The sequence below is a fragment of the Emydura macquarii genome, unplaced genomic scaffold, assembly GCF_026122565.2.
Source record: "Emydura macquarii macquarii isolate MOO-44397 ecotype Brisbane River unplaced genomic scaffold, CSIRO-AGI_Emac_v2 contig_2897, whole genome shotgun sequence".
In the NCBI taxonomy this organism is placed as follows: Eukaryota; Metazoa; Chordata; order Testudines; family Chelidae; genus Emydura; species Emydura macquarii.
This window is the reverse complement of record NW_027133034.1, coordinates 19,821,663-19,845,956: the sequence shown is the minus strand read 5'-3', so window position 1 is coordinate 19,845,956 and position 24,294 is coordinate 19,821,663. Positions and strand designations below refer to the sequence as shown.

Genomic DNA, 24,294 nt, shown 5'->3' with positions numbered 1-24,294 from the left:
TTGCCCCTTTTTTGCATTATTTAAATAAACCTATGAGCTGCTGGATACCAGTGCTCTCATAGTATCTACTGTTGCCGGGCTGTTAGTGAAAGAATCTTGTTCTAGGGAACACTTCAGATTTCATCCTAGAAAGATACGTTCTAAAGCATGTTGGATGAATCATATAGCAATAAGCGATTGCTTTTCCAGCTCATAGCTGTTTCATAGCAATATTGTTGGAATTCTGGGAACATACTGCAAAATTTATATGTTCATGAAGTTCTCAGCACGTAACGTGCAAGAAAATTGTAGCAGGCATTCTTTCCATGTTTTGGCCTTTGCTCACACTCAAATGCATGTTCTGGGGAATAAGAGCAACAGTTGTCCTTTTACAACCAAAGATCTAAATGATCTCTATCTGTGCTGCCAGTTCTTGGAACCATGGAACATTCAAACTTGTGCTTGCAAATGATATTCTTTGTGTTTTTTTTATGGGTTGGGATTTTGGAGGATCTGAGGGTGAGGTGGTTCATAAAGGTTATTTGAAAAATAGCCAGCCCCAGATGTCTACTAATTTGACACTTGTACAGAATATTAGGAATACAATACTGGCTTTAAATCTTTTAAAATGGTTACTGGAGTCCTAAGCATAATTTTCAAGTCCCAATCCTCTTTACTGTGTCTCTTGATCTTCTTGAACCTTCATTACTCAACTTATAGGAATGGAATGAGCATTTGATTTTGGGTGCATGTGTGATTCAGATGTCTTCCAGCTCTCAAAGTTCCACTTTAATCTCTGAATGATTTGAGAAGCTGCCATTTCCTTTCACTTGTTGAAAAATCAAGAGCAGATTTCTATCACTTACGTGTCAAAATACTGTGTAGACAGTTGCATATGTACAGCAGATGCAAATGTGTCCTCTTTGAAAGTTTTGTGTATGATGGGAAATTGGAGAGGTCAGTTGGGATTCAGTGAAGGTAAAACACTGTCTAACCTAACTTCCAAATTCTAAGTTTGACACCCTCAAAAAGTGAAAGTGGCTGCAAAGGGAAGACAAACTTATTTTTCTGTCTTGTTCTAGTCTAGGGCCTGGCTGGATAAGATGCAAGAGCTAGAGGACACATTGGCTAAGGAAAGGGACAGCTATCGCAGGATGCTCTCTGACAAAGAAAGAGAAATGGCAGAGATAAGAGATCAGATGCAGCAACAGTTAAATGACTACGAACAACTTCTGGATGTAAAATTGGCTCTGGATATGGAAATCAATGCATATAGGAAATTGCTGGAGGGTGAAGAAGAGAGGTAAGAAATGATGTTCCATTTAATATAGTTGGTGTCTTTTGCACCTTGATGTCTGTCTTTCAAGAGAGAGCTCTTTTGTTGGGAGACTTTCATTAAGCACTTCAGGGTGTTTTACTACATGTCTATATATTTATCTTTTAAAAAAATGAGGCCCTTTATAGCCCATGTAATAGTATGGAGGTGAGGAAGCCTTTTTAAAAAAGAGGAAGGTACAAGTATTGCTTATTTTGTTTGTCTGACGTAAGTGGAATAGCATGCAAACTCTTAGAATATTAGACTGAGGCGTTTGGGGGACCAGAGATAAGTGTGCGGTGGTTGCTATGATGGTTTGTTTCGTCAGTCCAGCCACAAGGAAATGCAAAATATGTGCTCTTAAAGTGAGCATTGAAATACTGTGGTGAAGTGTGATGTACATGTTTCCTTGCTCAAATCCAGGTTGAAACTATCTCCCAGCCCATCTTCTCGGGTGACAGTCTCTCGGGCATCATCAAGTCGTAGCGTGCGCACAACTAGAGGAAAGAGGAAGAGAATTGATGTGGAAGAATCTGAAGCCAGCAGTAGTGTCCACATCTCCCATTCAGCTTCTGCTACTGGAAATGTTTGTATTGATGAGATAGACGTGGATGGGAAATTCATCCGCTTGAAGAATACTTCTGAGCAGGTTTGGGGAAAAAAATCACTACTTTATGATACTGATCAGAAGGTAGCCTCAGGTTGTGTGTATCTTTCAGGCTTTGTATTATGTACCTGACCCCATGAGTGCTATAGAAAGCAAATGACCCTAGGAGTCGGTATTAAATTAATGATTCAGTGTGACCTCTTTACCTCCAATGCCAGAATGTTGGTTTTCTCTTTCTGGTAACATGTACAACTGAGGTTCCTCAACACATTTAGTCATTTAAAATAGCTTGACACTTTATTAGTAATCCTATTTCTAGGCACTGAGCATGCACCTAGTAAGAGACAGTCCTTGTTGCAAAGACCTTACTATCTAAAATGACAAGACAAAACATAGCAATAAGAAAATAATCTTAATTTACAAATAGTGGATTTGAGGCACAAAGTCGAAGATGCTGTCTGTATAGGTATTTGCGTCAATTGCACCCATCCAGTGTCCAGCAGTTGGTGCAAAACCCTAATTTATGTGGCCAAAGCCACTTTTTGCACCAGTGGAGTTTACTGTTCAGAACTTGGGTAAACTGCACCAGTACAAGTCACACCTTATAGTGCCTTGTCCTGTCAATACTAGAGGCTTACACTGATCCAGCTAACAAATGATTGAAATCATGCCAGATTCCCGGTGTAGATGAGGCATCTCATGGTTGAGCAAAAAGTCTGCAGCAGAGCTGGAAACTGAACCTAGATCTGAGTCCAGTTAGAATGCCGCATCTACAAGACCATGCTTTCTCTCCCTAGTTGCCAAAATGGTGCTGAACATGGCTTGTCCTTGACTGTTTGTTTGCAGCTAAACTGTGTTCAGAACGACTTCATGTGCACCCAGCACTGTCACTAGATGTCTAGCAACAGTAGACTTGTCAAGTGTAGACAGGACTTGTGTCTTCACTTTCCCATATATTACATAGAGATGAGATATGCCTTTTCTGCTTCAAAATTGTGATGAGGTTAAATCCATTAATTTTTTTTAAAGAGCTTTGAGCTCCTCTGGAAAGAGCTATAGTAATGTTTATTACTAATCTATAAGAGAAACTTAACTTTGAACCCTAACTGTTGCAGTCTGGCCCAGTGCCCCTGTCACCAGTGTGTTGCAAGTGGATCCACTTGCTGGCTTCCACATGCTTTCAAGTGATCTGGCTCTGGGTAGAGTCTAGTCACTTTCTAGCTCTGGGTCTGTAGGGCATGCTCCCACGCTCAGACCTCTTGTCTGAAGCCCTCCCTTGGGACATGGGACACCTCTCTGCCAGCTGCCGTAGAACCTAAAAGCAGTGTCTGAGATGTCAAAATCCCACCTCAGAGCTCTTCCTTGGCTATGGGCATGCCTGGTTTCTAGTTTGTCCCTTTCAGTGTGGCAGGACAGCAAAGAATACAGGCTTTAAAAAGTGATTTCTTAATCCCAGACTAGTCTTAAAGTACTTGAGAGTTGCAGATCTTTGAAAACAACAAAACTTCTGATGCACCCTCCCTGTGTGTGTGTCACTCTTCTGTGAGTCCAAGGTTTGTCAGCGTTTCAAGCTGGGCAGAGTCTTTCCTGTCCTCTCTCCTGCAACTCCTTCTTACCCTGCACAGCGCAGCACCTTCATCTGAAATAGGGCCTCTGTCCCCTTTCCATGTATTCCATTGAAATGCTTCAGCCCCTGAGTAGGAAATCAGTTTTCATGCTGGTGGGCATGTTGATCCATTCAGAGTGGATAGCCCCAGATGACTGTTCATGATAGTCCTTCAAAAAGGTGTCAGACATCTTTCCAGAGCAGAGCACTGCTTGGAATACAGTGCAATACTAAGTGTGCAGTTCAACACAATACAAAGTGGACTTCATAATTTGATACAGATATATCCCAATCTGTCACAATGACTACTAGCAACACTAAACCTTAATAAGAGAAATGGGCCTGCCCCCATATCTGTTAGTCTTTGTTTTCAGACTCAAGACAGCATTGCACTTACATTTGGAAGTTTTATCTCAGTCAGAATAAACAACTTTTTTCATTATTAAAACTTCAGTTCTACATAGAATATCTGAAATGATACACCTGCAGAGACTGTAATGTTTGTGTTTTCATTACTCTTGCCAGCCTCATAAAAAGCCATGTTACACCAGCCATGGCAAAAGCATTTGTTACAATAGTGCAGTCAGAGTAGTGTTAAAGTGTGAGTTTTAAAGGGTATTCAGTATTTGTAATCGAGTTCATAGTCTATATTTCATGAACCAAGCTGTGATAGATGTCACTTAAAAAAACCCACAAAACCTCAACCAATCTAATATCAGAATTCTAAATTAGATATGGGGCAATGTGTCATTCTGGAATGTGAGCGCTAAGCTGAATCTATTCAGTGCTGTAGCTACATGGACTTCAAGGATAAGGTGATAGCAGATATTGTTACAGACAACTTTCCAAAGCTTTGTTCTTCACTATCTGTCTGTGGGGCTTTATAAGTTCTATTTTGCAGGAAATTATATAGAATTGTTGGTGTCAATTGAACCTTAAATTCCTTTTCCTTTTGTACTTAGGATCAACCAATGGGAGGCTGGGAAATGATCAGAAAAATTGGAGACATTTCTGTCATATATAAATATACCTCAAGATATGTGCTGAAGGCAGGCCAGACTGTTACAGTAAGTGAAATTAGCTTTGATAAAGATATGAAACTTTGAAAGCAACACAAACATATTAATAGGACATTGAGTTTTCAGTTTTGAGTTGTCTTATTTTCAGATCACGTAATGAGTGTATTGGCATCAGGTGCACCTTGAGTCTTGATCATGGACTTGCATGTGAAGATACACATTAGACTATCCAATTTACATGTACAAAAGTGGTGGGTCTTTTACACAGGTAAAACCAGTAGATACACAGCGACTGGGCAGAGGCCTCCACTTTTAATAGCAGTAAATTCACCAAGTTATTGCATCTAACCTCTTCTCTCACATCCTAGCCATAATCACAAATGTATTGAGACTGAAATACATTTAATTCAGGTCTGTGAATGACTTCCTTTCTCTTACAGGTCTGGGCTGCAAATGCAGGAGTAACTGCCAGCCCTCCCTCTGACCTTATCTGGAAGAACCAGAACTCTTGGGGCACTGGTGAAGATGTGAAAGTTATATTGAAAAACTCTCAGGGAGAGGTAAAGTAGATTAGATATAGTTAAACTTTCCTTTGAAAGACTGCTCATTGGACTGACAAATTAGGTGCTGGGCAGATGTTCCCTCCCAATAAGGGTAAAGCAGAATTATACTCAGATGTTTGAAGATAGTCTTAAGACAGACTTCCCGGTAAGGTTGTCTTGTAATGCTTGCTGCTGGCATTATGGTGAAATGATTTTACTTTCCACTTGAACTAAATCTCCACTATCTTACTTCCGAAAAAACCAAACTCAGTAGCTTTGCTTATAAATGAAGTTCTCTGAAACATAAGAGGTGGTTCAACTGAATAAAGCTTCTATTTTAGTGACTGTAAGATGTATGTAATATTGGTAAGGTGCACGATGATAGAACTTCAGTTGAGAAACAATTCTGGTTTCCAGGGGGAGAAACAGAATACTTAAAACAGGAAATATCTAAAAGAAAACTTTAAAAGTTAAACCTATGTTCCTAAAGAGACCATTTAGCTGCTGGAAGAATTTAACAAGATAACACCATGAAAGACATATTTCTTAGTATGGGTTGCTAATGTGCATAGCATAGGCATGTGAATAAAGTCTGCTCTGGCTGCAGATAAACAAGCAGCCATGTTGCAGTGTAGGAATAAAATTGGCAATTGGATTAGAAACATCTGTCTCTAGACTTACAAGGCATTAGGTTTTAGATAATAAAACAGTAACTGTTATTGCAGGAGGTTGCTCAGAGAACTACTGTCTTCAAAACAACTTTACGTGAAGGCGAAGAAGAGGAGGAAGTTGAGGAGGAAGCAGTTGAAGCAATTGAAGAAGAGGATCTTTTTCACCAGCAGGTACCTTGTTAATGGCTGTTTAGTCTAATTTTTATTTAAAAGATGAGAAGCCAAGTACATAAGCACTGAATTTTGGGAAAATATCAATCCAAGCTCACAATCAGAAAAGATTGAGTGGTGTTTTTTAAATTGAATTAGAAATATTTTTATGAATGAAAGTGCTGAATTTGGATTATTGTGAATATTGGTGGGAGTGACTGGTTCATAAGTATTTTGGGCAACATTTTGGACCCTAGTGACAAAAGTTGTACTGTGCTTTAATAAAATAATATGTTGATACTTAAAGGTTTCACTGTCCCTCTCAGTGTTTCCTGTATCTCGTCTTTTCAGTCATTTTTTAGTTAAACTATAGAGGAAAAATGTGGAGGAATTTTTATTTTAAAAATAAATTTTCAGTCAGTTGTATTGATGGAACTGAAATTTCAAACTTGCCAAAGCTTTAGTTTATGATAAGGAAACATGTCTCAAGCAAGTTAAAGAAATATGGCTCTAAAAACAGTGAGACAGCCTGGGGGATACAATGTTCGTATGGTAACTTCTCCTAAACTTTGACAGATAAAAATACAGCACAACAGATGCTTGCTTGCAAAATTAATTAACTTTTTCTTCAAGGATGTTATATGCACCACACCTCTGAAAAATAATTGCATCTGTAGGATTTTTATTAGTCTTAGTTTACTGTAGCAACTATAAATGTTACATGTCAGGCACACACATAGAGTGCACAAGATAATATAGAATACTACATGTAACCGTAAGGAAAGAGCTATGGCTTCTGTGGGAAATATTATATTCATTTCCCAAACTCTTTGATTTAAGGAAACTCATAATATTGTTTATGGAATTAATATAGATTCCTATTTTTATTGATGACTTTACTTGCACAACTGTTTCTGGGACTGTACAATTCAGCTGATGTCAGTATCTTAAAGAATTCTAGCAATTTAAGAAAATGTAGCTAAATCTCTGTTAGTTTTTCCAACTAAGTACATTACTGTCCGTAAACCTTATTAAATATCTAGCTTCATATTCCAAAATAACTATTACCCTTAAACTTGTGTTTTACTGGTTCCCTTCTTTCACTACCATTGAGGGTAATCTATTTTGAGTTAAATTTCTATAGTTATGACTGACTTTGTCTTAGACTATGCAAGATATCGTATGTGATAGCAGTTTGAAATGGTATTTTTTAAGATGATGAACCTTTTACTGGAGAATTTTTTCAGAGCTAATTTCTTCTATTCGTAACAGGGAGACCCAAGAGCAGCTAACAGAAGCTGTGCAATCATGTGAATTTCTTCAGTCAACCAACTTCCTCAGATTATGGTAATCCTTGCCTATAGAGCAGGGCCTTCTCAGAAGCACAATATTTTTTTATTTCCTTTATGTGAGTTTTTAAGATGCAAGTCTCATGGCCTTAATTTCCTTTGTCACCGAAAAGAAAGTTTTGTAAAAGAAACCATACCTGTAACTCTTGCAAGATGTGAATTGTTGACACTGAACCATGTACTGTCTGAAAAATGACCCATCAAATTTTTATGCCAGTCTCTTTTTTTATTCTTGTTAAAAGGGAAATATGCCACTGTTTTGTTTTTGTGTTTTAGACTACACCACTTAGATTAGCCATCTGCTGTTGATCCCTTTTTATATTTAGGTGCTGTTGGGAGTGGAACACATTTCCAAGATGAAGAATTCTTTTGTACTGAAGACTTTGTTTTTGTACTACACAATCAAGGTTACAAAACTTTTTTATAGAAAAGAGAAACTTTCCTTACCCCCCTTCCCCCCAAAAAAGAAAAAAAAGCCTAATCACGTAAGCACTCATGGAAGCAGCAAAACTTGTTTTATTGGTACTTTTTTCTTTATGTAGATTCTTAACAAAGGGGGGGTTGTTTCATGTTAAACGTGCTAGTTGTGTTTTTAAAGATAGTGTAACTTGCTTAAATTTTCTTATGTGATATTAACAAATAAAAAGCTGTTTTAATATGACGTCTTGTGTCTCCAAATTTTAGGAGGAATGCTAATCTAAATTTACCTCTTTACTGGGGAAAAGGCTGGATATGGTGAAGGGTGGAATCTAATCATATATCCCTCTGCATCTGAAATACTGTGATCCTCAGCAAACAGTCTGGAGGGTTCTCTATTCTTGCTGCATCCAGACATCCCATTAGAGATTTATTGGGCCAGAAACTCTTATGTCTTTATCTATATTACAGAAAGCCCAAATGAGGGTTTGGAATTCAAGCATTCTGTCAGTGGCTCACTCTCTCCTGTAGGAGAGAGCCAAAAACTAGATGAGTTGGTTAAGTACTTAAAATAGATCTAGTTTGAAACTAGATTAATATCTAAGCTAATGGAATGATGTTACTTAGCTTGTAAAATTCAAGCAACTATTTGGTTTCATGTCTTGGTTGCTCTCTAGGTTGGTTGCTTCTTGACATGCAAAGAAGAGGGTTCAACTGGCCTCTGATCACTCTTTATATGAGTATTTCTCTCAAATGGCTGGCATAAATCTTATTGTCAGTTGGTTTTGGAGTCTTCCTCCAATAACTGTGCTCAATGGAATTGTTTGGAGTGAAAGGTCCTTCTATTTGGTCATCTGCTCAACCCCTCTTTACTGGGGCATGCGTTATCCTTAAGTTTTTCTGATAGTTGCTTTGAATATTTTTGGTAATTCTCACTCTGTTCTTAAGATTAAAAAAACTTGAACTAATATTTTGTGACGGATAAGCCCTCACAAGTGTTCATTTAGATAAAGCACTACAAATTTGCATGCTAATAACTTCTTGGAATTACTATGAACAACTTTTCTCATAGCAGTTGTGAATTTCTTCTTAAAACTCTAGCCAGAATCAGGAAAGCATAGGGGAGACCCAAAAACAAAATCAACTAAGCTTTCTCTAAAAACCAAAAGTTTGAGTTGAATGTTGGGTGAAAGTTTGGTGTATTGTTTTTTTTTTTAATTTGAACTGCTTTGTCTATATCAATTTAAATATTCTTTGCTGAATCTTATAAATTGCCAAATACTTTGTCTATATTTGACCAATGGGGCTAATTGATCCTTGTTGTTTATATTAATATCTCTATCTGTGGGCTTATTCATTCTTCTGAACTGAATACACCCTCTTCACTTACTCTTTCCTTGTAAGAAACTATCACTTATATTCTTCATCTAAACTCTCATTTATAGTTTTAAAGCTGGTGGCAAAAACTAGGAAGGTATGCTGATTAAAGTGGAATTTCCATTCTGTTGATCTCGCACTATTACTAATGACCATATTTCACTAGTAGCGATTGGTGCTTTGTTCATTCATACTTTGTAGAACTTGGAGAGCCTAAATTATCATTACATTTCCTTGGTGTCAAGCTGATAGAGCCTTGCTATTTGCACTCATGGAATTTGGAATTTTAGATGAACAGGATTATAGGTCTGTTTGCTAGCTGAACACATGCATAAGAACTGGTACTCGAAAAAACTTTATAGAAAGAGCTTTTTGTTGAGTCTACTGCAGATTTATTGAATGCTCTGGTAAATCAACATTTGTGCTAAATGCCAATTTAAAAATGCTGTCCTAAGAAGATTAAAAAAAAATTGAGTAAGTGCTGGTAAATATAAATGACTTTCCTGTGATCATGTACTGCTGAACTTCACAATGAAACATCCTACCACAAGATGGGGATCTTGCTACCAAAATATTCTCTACAGATTTTTACCACTACTTTAAGCTTCATAGTGACTTGTAAAAGTTTTTGTTCCATTTACCAAATGGACATAGTGAAATAAAACATAGCCTTTTTAAGCCCAGGAAGTAAACATTGGGTTTATGCTACAGTCTGTGTTTAAATATTAAATTCTTACTTACCATAATCAAAAACTTAGTTTTGACACTAGCTTAATGGTTGCAGGGAAGGAGACACATTTATATATACTAAGTGCAACTTTTGTTTTGTGAAAAGTGATTTTCTCCCTCCATAGTGATGTTTTATGTGTATCCTGGGGTGGAACTGCATCAAAACCCACTTTATTACTTCAGTTGCTGCATTAAAGTCTCTTAACATCTGGACTCATCTTGGTGAGGGTTAACCTATGCTGATGTATTTAGGACAGGATCCTGATCCGTGAATTAACTACTAATGGCACTGTGCAATGTTAGATTAACTGCAGTTCTCAATGATATCTCTGAAGGTCATTGTTAGTTTATTCCCTGGCTTCCTAACATAATCTAGCAGTTAACCCTGCAGACATGTTCCACTTCTGATCTGCATGAACGAATTATTTCTTTTGCACTAACGTGTGAAGATTTTTTTCTTCAGTACATAAGTACAGTAAATCCTGTCCAAGCCTGACACTTCTCAACAGCTATAGGTTACCTCACCATACAAGAAACTGTTCAGTGGTTTAATTGCATATCATCAATAAAATATTATATCAGATTTGGGCTATGTTAATATAGCCTGGTTCAGTTCTTGGCAAAATAATTAACCCTTTAGCCGTTATCATTTAAATACAATGGATGAGTGCTAATAAGTTGTAATAAAACCAAATTTAGCTCTGTGTTCACTCCTCCTTCCACTTAATTTGCCTCCCAGCTGCATGGAGAAGGAGGGAACCAGCCAAACATGTATCTGAATCAGACTTGTCCAAGCATCTGGCATAGTATAGAAACGTTCAGAAAAAATAAACAGAATTGTTCTTTTAGATGTCAGTGATTTCATTCACTGTTTGCAGAAGAAACAAACAACAAATCCTGAACTCTGGCCTTAACTGTTAAGGACGGAACTATTTTTCGAATCGTGTATTTTGTTACTTATTTGGAGTCTTGAGCAATGGAGTGGCAGAGTGATACTTGGAGGGGAAACTCCTGAGGGGAAACTGCATTTCTACTCCTACAGCACCTTGCATATGGGTGAATTGTCTGCCTTTTTTATTATAATGTGAAGTATGTTTCCTCATACAAAGGAGGGAATATCTAATGGAAATGGAAGCAAACTGTCTCAAAGTGCCTGCCCCAAATAGGACAGCTAATGCTAATCAGATGACTTTTGCAAAGGGACTGGTGGCTACTTATGAAAGCTCTAAATATTTTAGGTTTCCCCATCATGGTACATCTAACTCTGACTTCAATCTTTCACTAATGAAATAGCTGTTGTGTGATAAGAGTTTCTGCAGGCTACTGTAGTAAACAGAAGTCTTTTGGAAACAAAAGTTGAGTGGCAGGAGATGTTTCCTACTGTTTTAATATGATAACTTCAGGTATTAGAAACTGTTTATAAAACACATTGCAATCTTTGGATGAAAGTTGCTGTATGTGTGAATTATAACTAAATTAAATGTTTTAGTGGCTCATTCCAAACTATCATCTTTCCATTTTGACTCTTTTTAAAATCTCCATCTCTTTGATTTTAGAATAACTGAACTCAGCAATCCCAAAACAGAAACCTTTTGAATAGTATTGAAAAGCAGACACAATATTGGTACAAACAGTAGTGTTTTATTACAAAATAAGAATTGCTATGCTATAAATGAATTTTCTTCAATTTAACAAGTATAGAGGTTTTTTTATGGATCCACTGCTGTGGACAGAAATCAATACTAGTCAAGCAGGCAAAAGGTATCCTTGTTCTGATGGGTTTATTTTAGACACTCTAGGAAATATACAAAATAAACCATATCTTTGCACTATTATGCCCACTGCTTAAAATGGATGTCAACTTAAGGGTTCCAAGTAGCTTCAAGTGCTAAATATACCAATTTTTGTGGCTAAAATCTTTCTTATTCTTTGACAATGTCCCTGTTGTATGCAAGACCTCCCAGCCCATTAGAATGGAGGCAGAGTTCCCCCTTTTTTTCCCTTTTCTTTATTCAACTAAAAGCTTCTGCTGGAGCATTTACTGATTTCCTCTTACACACACACCTCCCTCAACTGAGTAGAGCAGATGTCTCCTCTGGTTCTCTGAGAACCTTTTGCAAGGGATACTTTCCTTTCAGAAGTGAGTTTTCCTTTATCTTTTTACACCATTTGCCCCTGGCAGTTTCTCCCTCACTTAGACACCATCTGGAGGAAGGAGAAGGATCTTCACAGATTCCCTTTTGGAAGGTGTTGGGGGACTCCCTTAGCTTAACAGTAAATTCCCCAAACCTTATCCACATCTGCAGCGTCTGAAGCCCCAGTGGCAACAATTAAAGGGGCTCCTGCTTCTATGCTCAGAAGAAGAACTTTGAATTTGGAACAGAGTGCAATGCTTGGGGTTAGCAGTTAGGACCAGTGGTACTCCCCTTACCTAGCTGCCTCACTGAGACATGGTAGGGTGCTTACTTCTGCAACCCGTGGCTTTGCTGCTCGGGGTACTGTCTCCATGGGTGCCCCATGTTCTTCAGATTGGAGATTTTAGGTAGCAGTGTTTGGTCTGCGCATGCCAACAGCCTTGTGCATAGTTTTATAGAGTGTTGCAGGCGAACTACCCTGAGTTCTTTCTCAACTGTGTCGACCTGAGACGGAGCCTCAGCAGCGTCTGTGTTGAGATTACCTCAACTGTTTTTCTCTCGTGCTTAATAGTTAATGTTAGTTCCCAGTTCCTTTGTGGTAGTTAGCTATAGTAATTTTATAGTTTGAAAAACAAAATAAAATCTTCTAAAAGTATAAGATTATTTTTTTTTTAAATGACCATTGCCCCTCCACCTGTTCTTTGTTTCTTACCTTCAGGGGAACGACTTAAACCCTGGGAAGACATGCCCGATTTAAACATAGCCTTTCATGTCGAGAGGCTATCCTAGAAGGCTATCCTGGCCTTCTGCCAGAGTTACCTTGCCCAACTTTCCTCCTGGATACTCTTGACTGTTCCAGTACCACAAGAGTTGATTTCCTTGGAACTTGGCAGTAACAGACACTCCTGGAGTGTCTGCTGCCTTGGGGAGTCACACGTTCTCCAAATGTGTAATTTCTGTCTGCAACCAAAATCTGTCTAGAAAGAACCAACAATTTAAACTCTCCATGATGGAGAGTTTGCTTCAACCAGCTTCTGACCCTGGAACTCCCACCCCATATGACAGTCTCTGAACAGGTCAACGTCTTCAGTCTCCTTGGCACAGCACTTCCTAGAGCATCAAAGAGGAAATCCCTGGAATCCTCTCAAAATGATTCTCTAGAAAATGGTCTTGAAGACCTAAGGGTAGTGAATCTACCTCAGAGATGGTGTCCAATTCAGACACCCACTTCGGCACTGATCGATCTCCGACTTCGTACCCACGAGGCTGCAAGTTCTTCAGATACCTTGACCACCAGAAAGCCTAATAAATCTAACGGTCCTGGATCCAGAAAATTAGTACAGCCAAATGATCAGAGCAGCAGAGAGAAAACCAGCTCTTCTAAGGCCATGTCTGTGCTTACAATGGCACAGCTGTGGGGCTTTCAGAGCACTCGTGTAGCCACGTTATGCCAACGGGGAAGAGCTCTCCTATCAACATAAAACCAGCTAAACAAGTGGCAGTAACTGTGTCAGCGGGAGAGCGTCTCCCACTGACATAGCGCTGTGCACACAAGCGCTTATGCTGGCAAAACTTAGGTTGTTCAGGGGGTGTTTTTCACACCCCCGAGTAACAAGTTTTTTGCCAACATAAGTGCTAGTGTAGACATGGTCTAAATCTGTATTGATAATCTACTAGGACCTTGGTATCCAGCAGTTTGGCTCTGCAAAAGACCAGACTGACACCTACTGGTAATTCATTGGAGCGTGAGAGACCTTTGGTACTGTCATTGCCATCTGCAAGAGTTACCTCTGCTCAACTTGCCTCATTGAGACTGTTCCAGTACCACAAGAGCTTTTATTTTCTTGGGACTTGGCAGTAACTGAAACGCCTGAATCTCCCGTTTTACACTGATCCAGTCTTGGTACCAACCATCTCTTGGTCCTCAGAGATTCACCCAGTACTGATAGTCTCCACCTGTCTCTGACTGCTCTTCTTCCTCATCACTTGGTAAAGGTGGAAGACTTTGGCAACATTTCATCATTCCCCTACATTTCTGTCCATGGCTCTCCCTTCCATTATCAAGGAACTTCTATCTTGAGACCTCCTAAGGAGTTGACTATCCTTATAAGAAACACACTTCACCCGACCGGTATGGACACCCTTTGATGCTTCCACCCATGCCTTTTCTACCATATCAGTGGCCATACTGGGACCCTTGGGCGTCTTACCACAAGCAATTCTCCAGGGCCCCTAGTGTTTCTTGCCAGGAGAACAGACAAAAATCACCAGCATCTCTCTAGGATTCCTGATCCATAAGAGGAGACCTTTGAGGAGCAGGAAACGAAATTGGACAAAGATTACCCCTGCAGCTAACAGCTCTTCCTCCTCCCCAGATGAAGCTGTCATTCCTCTTACCATCCTTGGCCGACATGATCTCATGAAAAGGATAGAATCCTTGCGAATTCCACTAGAGGAGGTTGAGGAGTTGCAGCATAAATTACTTGATATTTGGCATACTTCATCATATGCCCACATTGTACTACCTATTGAGGCCTTGTTAGACCCTGCAAAAATAATTCGCCATACCACAGCTGCAATACTACCCACCTGTTAGAGAGTGGATAGAAAACGTTACATTCCCTCCAAGCACTCTGTATTTTTTATTTTCGCAGCCATCCCCTAACTCCCTTGTGGTTGGTGCTGTGAATGAATGTGGCAGACAGCACCATGCTAAATCAGCCATATGATAAACTTAGTGTCTGGGTTTATTTGCCTGTATAAATCATACTTATTGGCTACCTTACAACTTAGAGTAGCCAATTATCAAGCTGTCATGGGTAAATACAGCCATACCAACTATTAAAAATTGCCTTTGTTGAGCATTTTCCAACAGACCAGTAGGAGCAATTCCAGGCAATCATCAGGGGGCCAATTGCTTACAAGAGCATCTCTGCAAGCCTCTCTGGATGCTCCTGATACAGTTAATAATGGATACATTCCTACTGGAATGGGGAACCCAGCTAGATGCTCACATTGTTCAGGGCAGTTGGTCTTTCTAGCCCACCCTGCACACCAATTTGCTTGAACTCAGAGCAATCGAAATGCCTGTATCCATTTTCTCCTGCTCATTGGGACAAATACATAAAGATCAGGATGGACATGTTTTACACAAACTATCAAGGAGAAATGATATTGCTTTCCCTCTGCGCCAAAGCGATGAGGCTTTGGAATTTGTGCATACAAAACTAAATCAACATCTCAGCAGCTTATCTTCTGGGCATACATAACACCACAGCAGATGCCCTCAGCAGATGCTCTCACAAGATCACAAATGGGGGAGAGATCCCACTTATATTCCAGCGCATGTTTCAATGGTGGGGCGTCCCACAAGTAGGCCTGTTCACCATAGCTAAGAACAAGAAGTGCTCCCGTCTCTGCTAGTCTCCCTGGGAGATGCCTTCTCTTTGGTAGAGTCCAGGCCTTCTGGAAAGCATTTCCTCTCATATTCCAGGTGAAAGCACTCCTCCAGTAAGCATTTCCCCTCATATCCAAGGTGCTGTTCAAGATAAAGAAAGCCAAAGTTATTCTCATAGTTGTGATATGGCTGGGACAAACATGGTTTCCTTACCTCACTCAGCTCGCTGTTTGTCCACTGATCACTCTCCGGACTGTCCCTGTCTCCTCAGGATGCTGGTCAAATCTGTTCTTCAGCCCCAGGCAAGGCTGATAGAGAGTTGGTGGGGTTAGAAACAACCTGTTTTGAATATGAAAACAAAGTGCTGTTACATGACAAGAAACAATTTACTCGTGATACATATACCCAAAAGTGGATGAGATTCAGACACTGGTGTGACCTAAAACATCTTTCATCTACGTCTTCAGTGTTATCATTTGTACTAGATTACATTTTAGAGCTTAAAAAGACAGGATAATCTTTAAGATCCATAAAAGTCCATTTGGCAGCTATTATGGCTTTCCATCACTTTTCTTTCTTTGCTCATCCCACAACAAGGAGGTTTCTCAAAGGACTGGACAACATCTTCCCACAAATCAGATGCCTACACCAGCAGGGAATCTCAACTTGTACTCAGGTGTCTTACAAGGCCTCCCTTTGAATCTATGGCAAACTATTCCCTTCTACACCTGTCTATGAAAACTGCATTTCTAGGAGCCGTTATTTCTGCTCAAAGAGTGGGTGAGAGAGAAGCTCTGATGGTATTACACCCCTCCTCCCCCCCACCCCAAATCTTTAAGAATAAGGTCTCACTGTGACCACATCCCAAGTTCCTGCCAAAGCTATCTTCGGTCTTCCACATAATCAACCTATCCACCATCCAGTTTTCTTCCCTATGTCACACTGGGATAAAGAAGATGCAACGTTACATATACTTGATGTCGGGAGGGCCATTAGCCTTTTACTTATCAAGGATTAAACCCTTGAGGAAATCTCCCAGATTTTTTCTCTGTTGCAGACCCCTCTGATTTCTGAGAAACTCTCGATGGATATCTCTCAGGCAGAGACTCTTGATGAATATCTGGCTGCGGTGCCTACTGCTATCAGTCTCCTGGTCTTCAATCTCCTAGAGTATTAACTCACTCCACAAGATCCTTCTGTACTTCAATATCCTTTCTTAAGAACGTTTCCATTGCAGAGATATGTGGAGCCTCAACTTGAATGTCGTTTCATACATTTGCTGAACACTTATGTAGTTACTCATGCTTCAGCTTCTGATGCCATATTTGGTTCTTCTGTTCTATCTTCAATGTTATACTTGTCTCTGAAGTCCCACTCCTCTGTACAGGGTACTGCTTGCTCCACTCTAGGTGACTATCATCTATGGTGACACTACTTGACGAAGAAGAGAATGTTGCTCACCTGTGCTGTAGCTCTGGTTCTTCGAGATGCTCCACTATCTTCCCTCTGCTTCAGAGCTCTTTACAAGAGGCTCCACCGTAAAAAAAGAAACTGAGGGCAATTCGCGCCCCCTTCCCTCCCCTAGCTCTATATAGCCTGGTGCAGGGCATGAGCCTATGGTGGGCACGTGCATGGTCCGAACAGATACTGCTACCTAAAATCTCCGATATGGGGTGCAAAGTGCACCTAAATTGTGTCCCCCTATGGGTGGTCTTTCTCGAAGAACTGTACCGCACAGGATGAGTAACCCTATAGTCCTGCTACATTTCACAACAGATTGAAGACACACCAAGGACATTAAGTCTAAATGGTTTTCGCCACTTGGTGATTCCTAAAGAGGAGAACAAGCCAGCATCATCTTGAGCTAACTTTCTAGTTAGCTTGCAATCAGCTTGGCTGTGTTGCTTTGTTTTTCCCAATCTGCTCAGCACCAGTATTGGCATCAAGTCACAAAGCATGAAAGCAGATTCAGGTAACTGGAAGAAATTCTCTGGACTGATACAGGTGCTGTTGCATGTTTTTGTTTTCTGTCCTGCTCCTGTATTGTGCACATATGTTCACAAACTACAGTATCTCTTTAAACTAAGAATAATTCTAATTTGAGAATGGTCTCTGACCCATAGTTCCTTCTAATTGTGCATCGTTTTTGTTCACTATTTTCCCTATGTGATGATTGAATGATTAACATGGTTGCTACTTCCCATGAATTGTGATTTCCATCTGAAATGGTTGATCCATTACAAGGTAAGGCAAAACTATAGCTTTTCAGTCTATATTTTTGGCTTTTCCTAATATGACTTAACTGATCTGACTAGCCTGTGCTCCTCTAGTATTCTCTATAGGCTTGGTTTGATTTTCTCTAGGCTTGGCTCTTTTATCCAAGATGGACTGCAAAGGAATGTTACATTAGGCTAAAAATGTCACTGCTTGTTTTCTTCAGTTCAATGTGTGTTGGTAATTTTCTTAGATATTAATTTGCCATATGAGGTGGTTACATAGATCTTTACATCCAGAAGGGACAGCTGTGACCATGTAGTCTGACTTCCTGCCTAACACGGGCCATAGAATGTTACAATATTGTTTTCCTGTTTAGTTACTGGACTTTTTCTCCTAGACACTGAAATGTTTTGCTCTTCCTTGTAACTGATTCTAATGGCTAGAATACCAACAATGCAGCTTCTATTCTTGTGTTCGGTAAGCCTGTTATACAGAATTTGTTCTTTTAACGGGTTAGCTTGGTTTTAGTATGAATATATTTTAATTTTGTACCTTAATGTCTTTGACAGACTTATTTGTATGAACCAGGCAAAGTTTGACAGGCAGGTTTATTTTAGACAGGTTCTAGATTATATACGATAATACAATACTAAAAAACCCAAATTTTAACTGAATAATCATAATGTGCCCATTCTTTGAGAGATGTCAACTAGCAATCCAGTCAGCCTAGAAATGGAAAGTAATTTTAAGTCCTTAACTTGAGCGATTTTTGTGGCTAAAAATCAATTTTTTTTGTTTTGAAAATGTTTTCCTTCCTCGCTTGCTTCAATGGAAACTGGCACTGTGGAGGAAAACAGTTAAACTGATAATACACAAGGTGCTGTCACCCTTTCTCATTGAGTTATGACTTCAATGAAACTACTTGCATGAATGTAGTTAAGCATATGTATAATTGTTTATTGTTTGGGGTCTTATATTGTAATATCTTCACAACAGGAACCACATTCTTGTTTCTCTAAAGTGTGCAGCATGCTTTTGGGTAAGCAAAACCCATGCTTGTGTTCCTATGTCATATGATGCATTCTGTAACACTTGTAATGGTCAGATTTGAAGAAATCCTCTGGTAGACAAGGCTATAGAATATATGCAATTCAGGCAAATGTTACTAAATTACTAAAACAGATTTTGGATCTACATTCACTTGATGGAGATGTTAATGCAAGGATCCCTAACTTTCAGCTGCCAGGGTCACATCACTCAGTCCTGCTTTTATGGTGGGCTGGAGCAGCGGCTCCTGGCCAGGATGCTGGACCCATGTCACATGGGAGAGGGGCGGGGGGAATGGGTGGAGTTGGCATGGGGGGAGGGGATTCAGCAGGCTGGTCAAAATGTGTTGGCGGCCCGGATGTGACCCGTGGGCTGTACTTCAGGGACCCCTGCATTAATGTTTCTGCATTTAGCTTTTTTCAGGCTTAAGTGGTGCTTATGGCTTTTCATATTTCACTTAAATTGGCAGCTCTCTGAGATGATATAAATGTCTGAACTGTTTTGTATCTGAGACCTATTCCCCTTAGCATACTAAGCTGTCAATCACCCCACAACATTGTGTGAAATCGAGGCAAAGTTGTTATACTATCTTCAGTAGCAGTCTGTAGCTCTATTTTTACAGAATTTCATAAAAATGGAATATGAAAGCCTTAGAAATCTTAATCATACATGCAACTCACTTCCCTTTCAGTGAACGCCACACAACTTTAGAAATATTTTATAACTACAGTTAGACTTCATATCTTGCCTTACCAAGTTCCTCTTCACATTGTAATCTTTGTTATATTAGTCTTCCTCTCCTGCTAAGGTTTGTTTAAATTCACTCTTTGTTGCACTCTACTGATTCTTTCTTCATATTCCTGTGAGGATTATAGCAAGCTCCCACTTTTGCACCTCTTACGCTAGTCTGCCCATTGATATTTTATTGGGTGTAACTACTAATTACCATTTGTATTTTACAAGGATGTTTGTTTACAGACATTTGTCATCTCAGAAATTTTTAAAACTTCTTTCCATGTTAGCCTCATTCAAATTTTATTTTAGTATCTGTTCTCCTACAGTGTACTTTCAAGAACCACCTCTTTGGAGGTGGGCTGAAGAGGCAGTTAAAGATGTGCTGATGCTACTACGTATCTGGATTGATTCTGCTGAAGACTGGATTGTGTGTTATATAAAACATGCACAATACAGGTAGTGACCCTGCAAACTTTTTGAACATGCCTTGACCCTGCAAGGGCTGCTTCAAGTGGTGAGAGTGGCTTATTCTGTTGCTATTCAGTGCCTGATCTCTGTGTTTAGTGACAACTGTGATGGTGGGTATGATGGGTCTGCTGTTAGAATAACAAACTACCAACTCACTTCATACAAGACACTGAACAATGGTATTTTGTAAATCTGGCTAGTAATGTGTACAAGTGGCTGTTTATAAGGTATAAGGCTAGAGTTTGACTTCTCTAAGACTGCATTTCTTGATTACTGCACCCACTAGACTGAAATGGTTGGTGAGAATCAGACCATCATTTTTAAATGGTATCAATGAAGCCATATAAAACATTCATCATTCACCAAGATTCAGTGTTGTTCTAAGGCTACTTCATAATTAGGGCATCCTGATTAAAACATCAGTTACCCTTAATCTTTCCCTCCTACCCACCAACTTAATGGCTTTCTATTAGTGAGAACAAATGTTGGAAAATTAAGGAATATTTTCAAAGAAAGGAGGCCAAATTGAGAACAAAAATAAAATTACACTAAAAATGCACATGCAAATGGGACTTAAAATGAAAATGGTGGGCCTAGGTTTTTTTATTAATTAGATTCTGTAAACTGGGGGAGGTCCTAAGATACCTTGCTTATAAACTCTACAGAATAAGGGGATCAGGTTTACGTTAGATGTTGTCAGCAAGTCTCTGATCTGTAGCTTTGGGTGGTTCATAAAACTAGCTTTTGTTACCAACTCCAGTGCCAATACCACAAGTTTGTTTGTGGCTTGTTTGGGTTTTTTTGCAACAGTGTTATGATCTATGAAAATTCAGTGGTAAGTGGTTCTCATTTACTGTGGGCATGTGAACACACAAACATTCCTCAGTCTTTTTTCTGGGGCTAAAAGCATGCTAATAAGTTTAAGAACAGTGATGCTTCAGTTTAATGTTTTTTGGGCGAGCCATGAAAATGGTGGGTCAACAACAATCACATCCATGTGATGCTCCAAGACCATGAAGATAATTTAATTAAACCTTTTATTGACTGCCAAGTGTACACCTTGGAATACTAAACACACTCATTCATGCCTCATCTATGTAGTACTAAAACCATAGGAGATTTGATCATGGCTAGCCTGTTAATGCTGTTGGTCAGCCAGATTAGAGCCTATTTTCTCCAAGGACTCCTCTTCCATTATCTCAAAACTGCAAAAAAAACAAAAAAAAACAAAAACAAAAAAAACACCACCAAAACAAAACCCAAAATAAACCAAAACCCATGGTAGTGAGTTTCAGAGCTTGGGTCTACAGGCTTGAGCTCCTGGGGCTTGTGCTATGGTGCTAAAATAGCAGTGTGGACATATCCATTTGAGAAGGATGGATTGATTCAAAGTGTCCTGGCCAGATTAAATTCCATTTGTAATAATCTAAGAAGCCTGCTGAACAATATACACTCTTGTGTTCAAAAGATCTTTGTATCAACCTGCTGCAGTTATCCCAGTGGTGTCATGTAGAGACCAATTCGACTCCTAAAGCTGGAGAAGCTATTTCTGTGGTGCTCCCTGCTGTTTGAGAACTGAGAGCCAACCCCAACTGCAAAGTGCCAGATAAGTATTTAGAGCCATGAAAGCATAGATTTTAGCATTTATTTCAGAGCAGTCTGGCTGAATTGAGACAGAACTGGGGATGCATTTGCCTGTGTTGAATCTCTAGTTTGAGATCCCTTTATGTAGTTCAAATAACCACACAGCCCACAGGATAAAAGGAAAAGTAGCTGTCTGGTAGTATGATAGGAATTATGGGGAATTGGAGTGTTTTTTCTCCTTTTCCTTTTGGTCAACAAGCCCCCCTCCTAATCTTTCTCACCACTCCCTTTCCCCCTCTGGATATGTTGAGGCAATGATGAGCATCTTCCATTGTCTTGTCCTTGGACAATTCCTACATGAGTTATGCAGGAAGCTTTCTTCCCCAATTGGGACTGGTTGTGTGGTAATGAATTCACATCCACCAACACAAGGTTATCTCTTGCTCTCATAGCTCAGGCTGAAACTGATCCTTCAGCTCTAAAACATAAACCTCTGGACAGATTGATGGAGAGCTCTAGTAGCAGGGCCAGCCACTAGAGGGCAATTTTATGCTCACAAAGGTATATATTAGTGGTAGGAAATGGCCCTACAAAAGCCTGTTCCTAGAAGCAGATGTGAGCAGTAGGGGACAGGTGTGGTTAATTGAAAGGGAACCTCGCATGGGGTAGATTTCTTGTTTTTTGTGTGTACTAGGAGGCAATATTAGTTTAAAAACCAGTCATGTTTGGAATCCAGAAGGGAGAATACACTTTTATTCTTATCTTTTAGTAGTCTACTGCTGGACCTCTAGAGAGAGGTCCTTGTCAAAGAGCTGCTAAGGCACCTGCAGTTGGTAAACATCTCTTGTTTTTCCCCTTCATTAAATTGGAGAGATCCTGAAACTGAGGAAGTAAGACCTACAGCTCCTTTATTTTACCTTTTAAAAGTAAACTCCATATAAACACCATGCTGAAAACAGGTACAAGTAAGTCAGCTGTTGGAGTCTGAAATAAAAGTGGAGGACAGATGAAACAATTATCCAGCAGCCCTGCAAAGGGAAGCATACTGGCTGTGGTTTGAGAAGAAATTGACTGCTCTTCAGTCTCTGGTTAAAGAAAATGCTGGAGAGGGGAGTCTTGGTATGTGTCAGAGCCCTCTGGTGAAGACTGCTTCCCTCCCAGCCCCCAGTCTGTTGAAAACTATCAACCTTAAACATTTCTCATCTTCTGTCTCTTTCAAATGCCATCCAATGGTGCATCCTTTGACAGGCTGGCAATGATGAGATCTCAGTGGTCACAGATTGCATTCAGAAAGGTCAGTGGTGCTAATATGTATTCTGTGTGATGATTTTTTAAAAGTTGTTTAAAACTAGAGAAGAGGCCGGAGTTGCAAAGGTTTGATCCAGACTTCTTCAAAATTTGAGGGTTCAGATCCATCCATAATTAACTAATTTCTGTGCTGAATGCCTATGGTTAGTAGGAACATTCAACAAGTACATTTACTCTTTAAATCCATTTTCAATTTTGCATCCTGACTTTTGTAAAGCAATCACTGGCTTAAGAAGATTGTGACTTTTGAGCCATTCGAATTTAGAGAGAGTGTGCAAAGCAGGTTTAGGTGACTTTAGAACTCTCAACTTCTGAAAAAGTCTGGATGTTGTTGGTTTGCCATTTCTGTCATGTAGATGTTCTGTGTTACATAATAGAGGACACAAGACCCTGCTCTTATTGACAGAAGTAGGGAATACTGATACAAGTACAGGTGTGTGGGCTCAGGCCAATGATTGTCAAGTAAGAGCTGATCATGTTTCTCTGTGAAAGTAAAATGTGATAGATGAACAAAGTTGGTGTTTGATTATAGAAAGGTTAGGCAAGGGTGGGTGGTTGTAGCTCTAATACTCCCAGAGGGTTGCTGACTAAATGGAATATTAAATAATGTATTAATGGAATTAGTGTCTGAAAAATCTATTATTACAATACATGTGAGCTGAGACACAAAAGCATGGCTCGTGGGTTTGGTTTTTGCTAGAGGTTTGTAGTTAAATAGCTATCTTGGCTGACAAAGAACACCTGCATCAGCTTGATCCATCAGAAATATAAATCCTTACCTCCTTGCTACACACTCCCTTCCATTTTTCATTTCCTCTATAGGCTGGGAAACAAAGCAGATTCTGGAATTACTGTGTTATATTCTAGAAATCTGTACTTGCAAATAAGTTACTTGTAATAGCAGCATGTAATAGCTTTTAGCTCTAGAAGCATTCAGCATCAGTCTTTCCAAATAACTAGATATCCCTTAGATTGCACAATTTGAGAGCCAAAATCCAAAAGTCAGTGAATAAAATAAAAATAAAGGGGATTGTTGAAAGCAGGAAATACTAACCAGGAATACAATTTAGTATTCAGATTCAAAATCAGTGTGGTCTTAAAAGCAAGGAGTGCTTTTTACATTTTATAAAGAGCCTTAGTCTCACTGCTACAATGAGAGAGTTATATACTTAGTTACATTTATCTGTCAAGCTGAAAATTCAGTGTTTCTAGAGTAATACTAATTGTCATGCAAGGCAGGTCTAGGCTTCCAAGGAATTGTCTAATAATCTACTAATTCATTATGTATGCAAAGTCCCCCTTACAAAATTAATTTTTAAAAAGGGCCAAATTCAGCTCAGGGGTAAATATAGTGTAACTGTAGTTACATCAGTGAAACTTTAGTGTAGAATTTGGGCTAATTTTGCTCCTTCCAAATGAAAAGGAAATAACCCCGTTACTGAGTGTTTTTTGGGTACTGTTTATGAAATATATTTATTGGGAAGATATTGCAATCTGGGATTTGTTTTTCACACGTTTTCATTTCTTACTAGGAAAAAATATTTTCGATCAGATTTTCACTACCAAGCAACGATTGGAAGAGAGTGTTTGTTTTCTAATGGGTTTTTATGGTGTTGGCCCATTTGTAGAACTCACTTTTTAA

The 24,294-nt window shown here is 39.3% G+C and overlaps 1 protein-coding gene across 2 annotated transcripts in view; it reads left to right on the top strand.

Moving 5' to 3' along the window:
• LMNB1 (lamin B1) overlaps positions 1-7,896 on the top strand; it is a 33,877-nt gene extending 25,981 nt beyond the window's left edge. The window contains exons 6-12 of one of the 2 annotated variants that reach the window (XM_067568638.1): positions 1,062-1,282; positions 1,718-1,943; positions 4,470-4,574; positions 4,967-5,086; positions 5,794-5,910; positions 7,162-7,236; positions 7,565-7,896. In XM_067568638.1, coding sequence (XP_067424739.1) covers positions 1,062-1,282; positions 1,718-1,943; positions 4,470-4,574; positions 4,967-5,086; positions 5,794-5,910; positions 7,162-7,203 — 831 coding nt within the window. In that variant the 3' untranslated portion in view covers positions 7,204-7,236; positions 7,565-7,896. Of the gene's footprint in view, positions 1-1,061; positions 1,283-1,717; positions 1,944-4,469; positions 4,575-4,966; positions 5,087-5,793; positions 5,911-7,161 lie in introns of both variants that reach the window. The other variant, XM_067568637.1, reaches the window with a different exon arrangement.
• Positions 7,897-24,294: the final 16,398 nt, after the last annotated feature.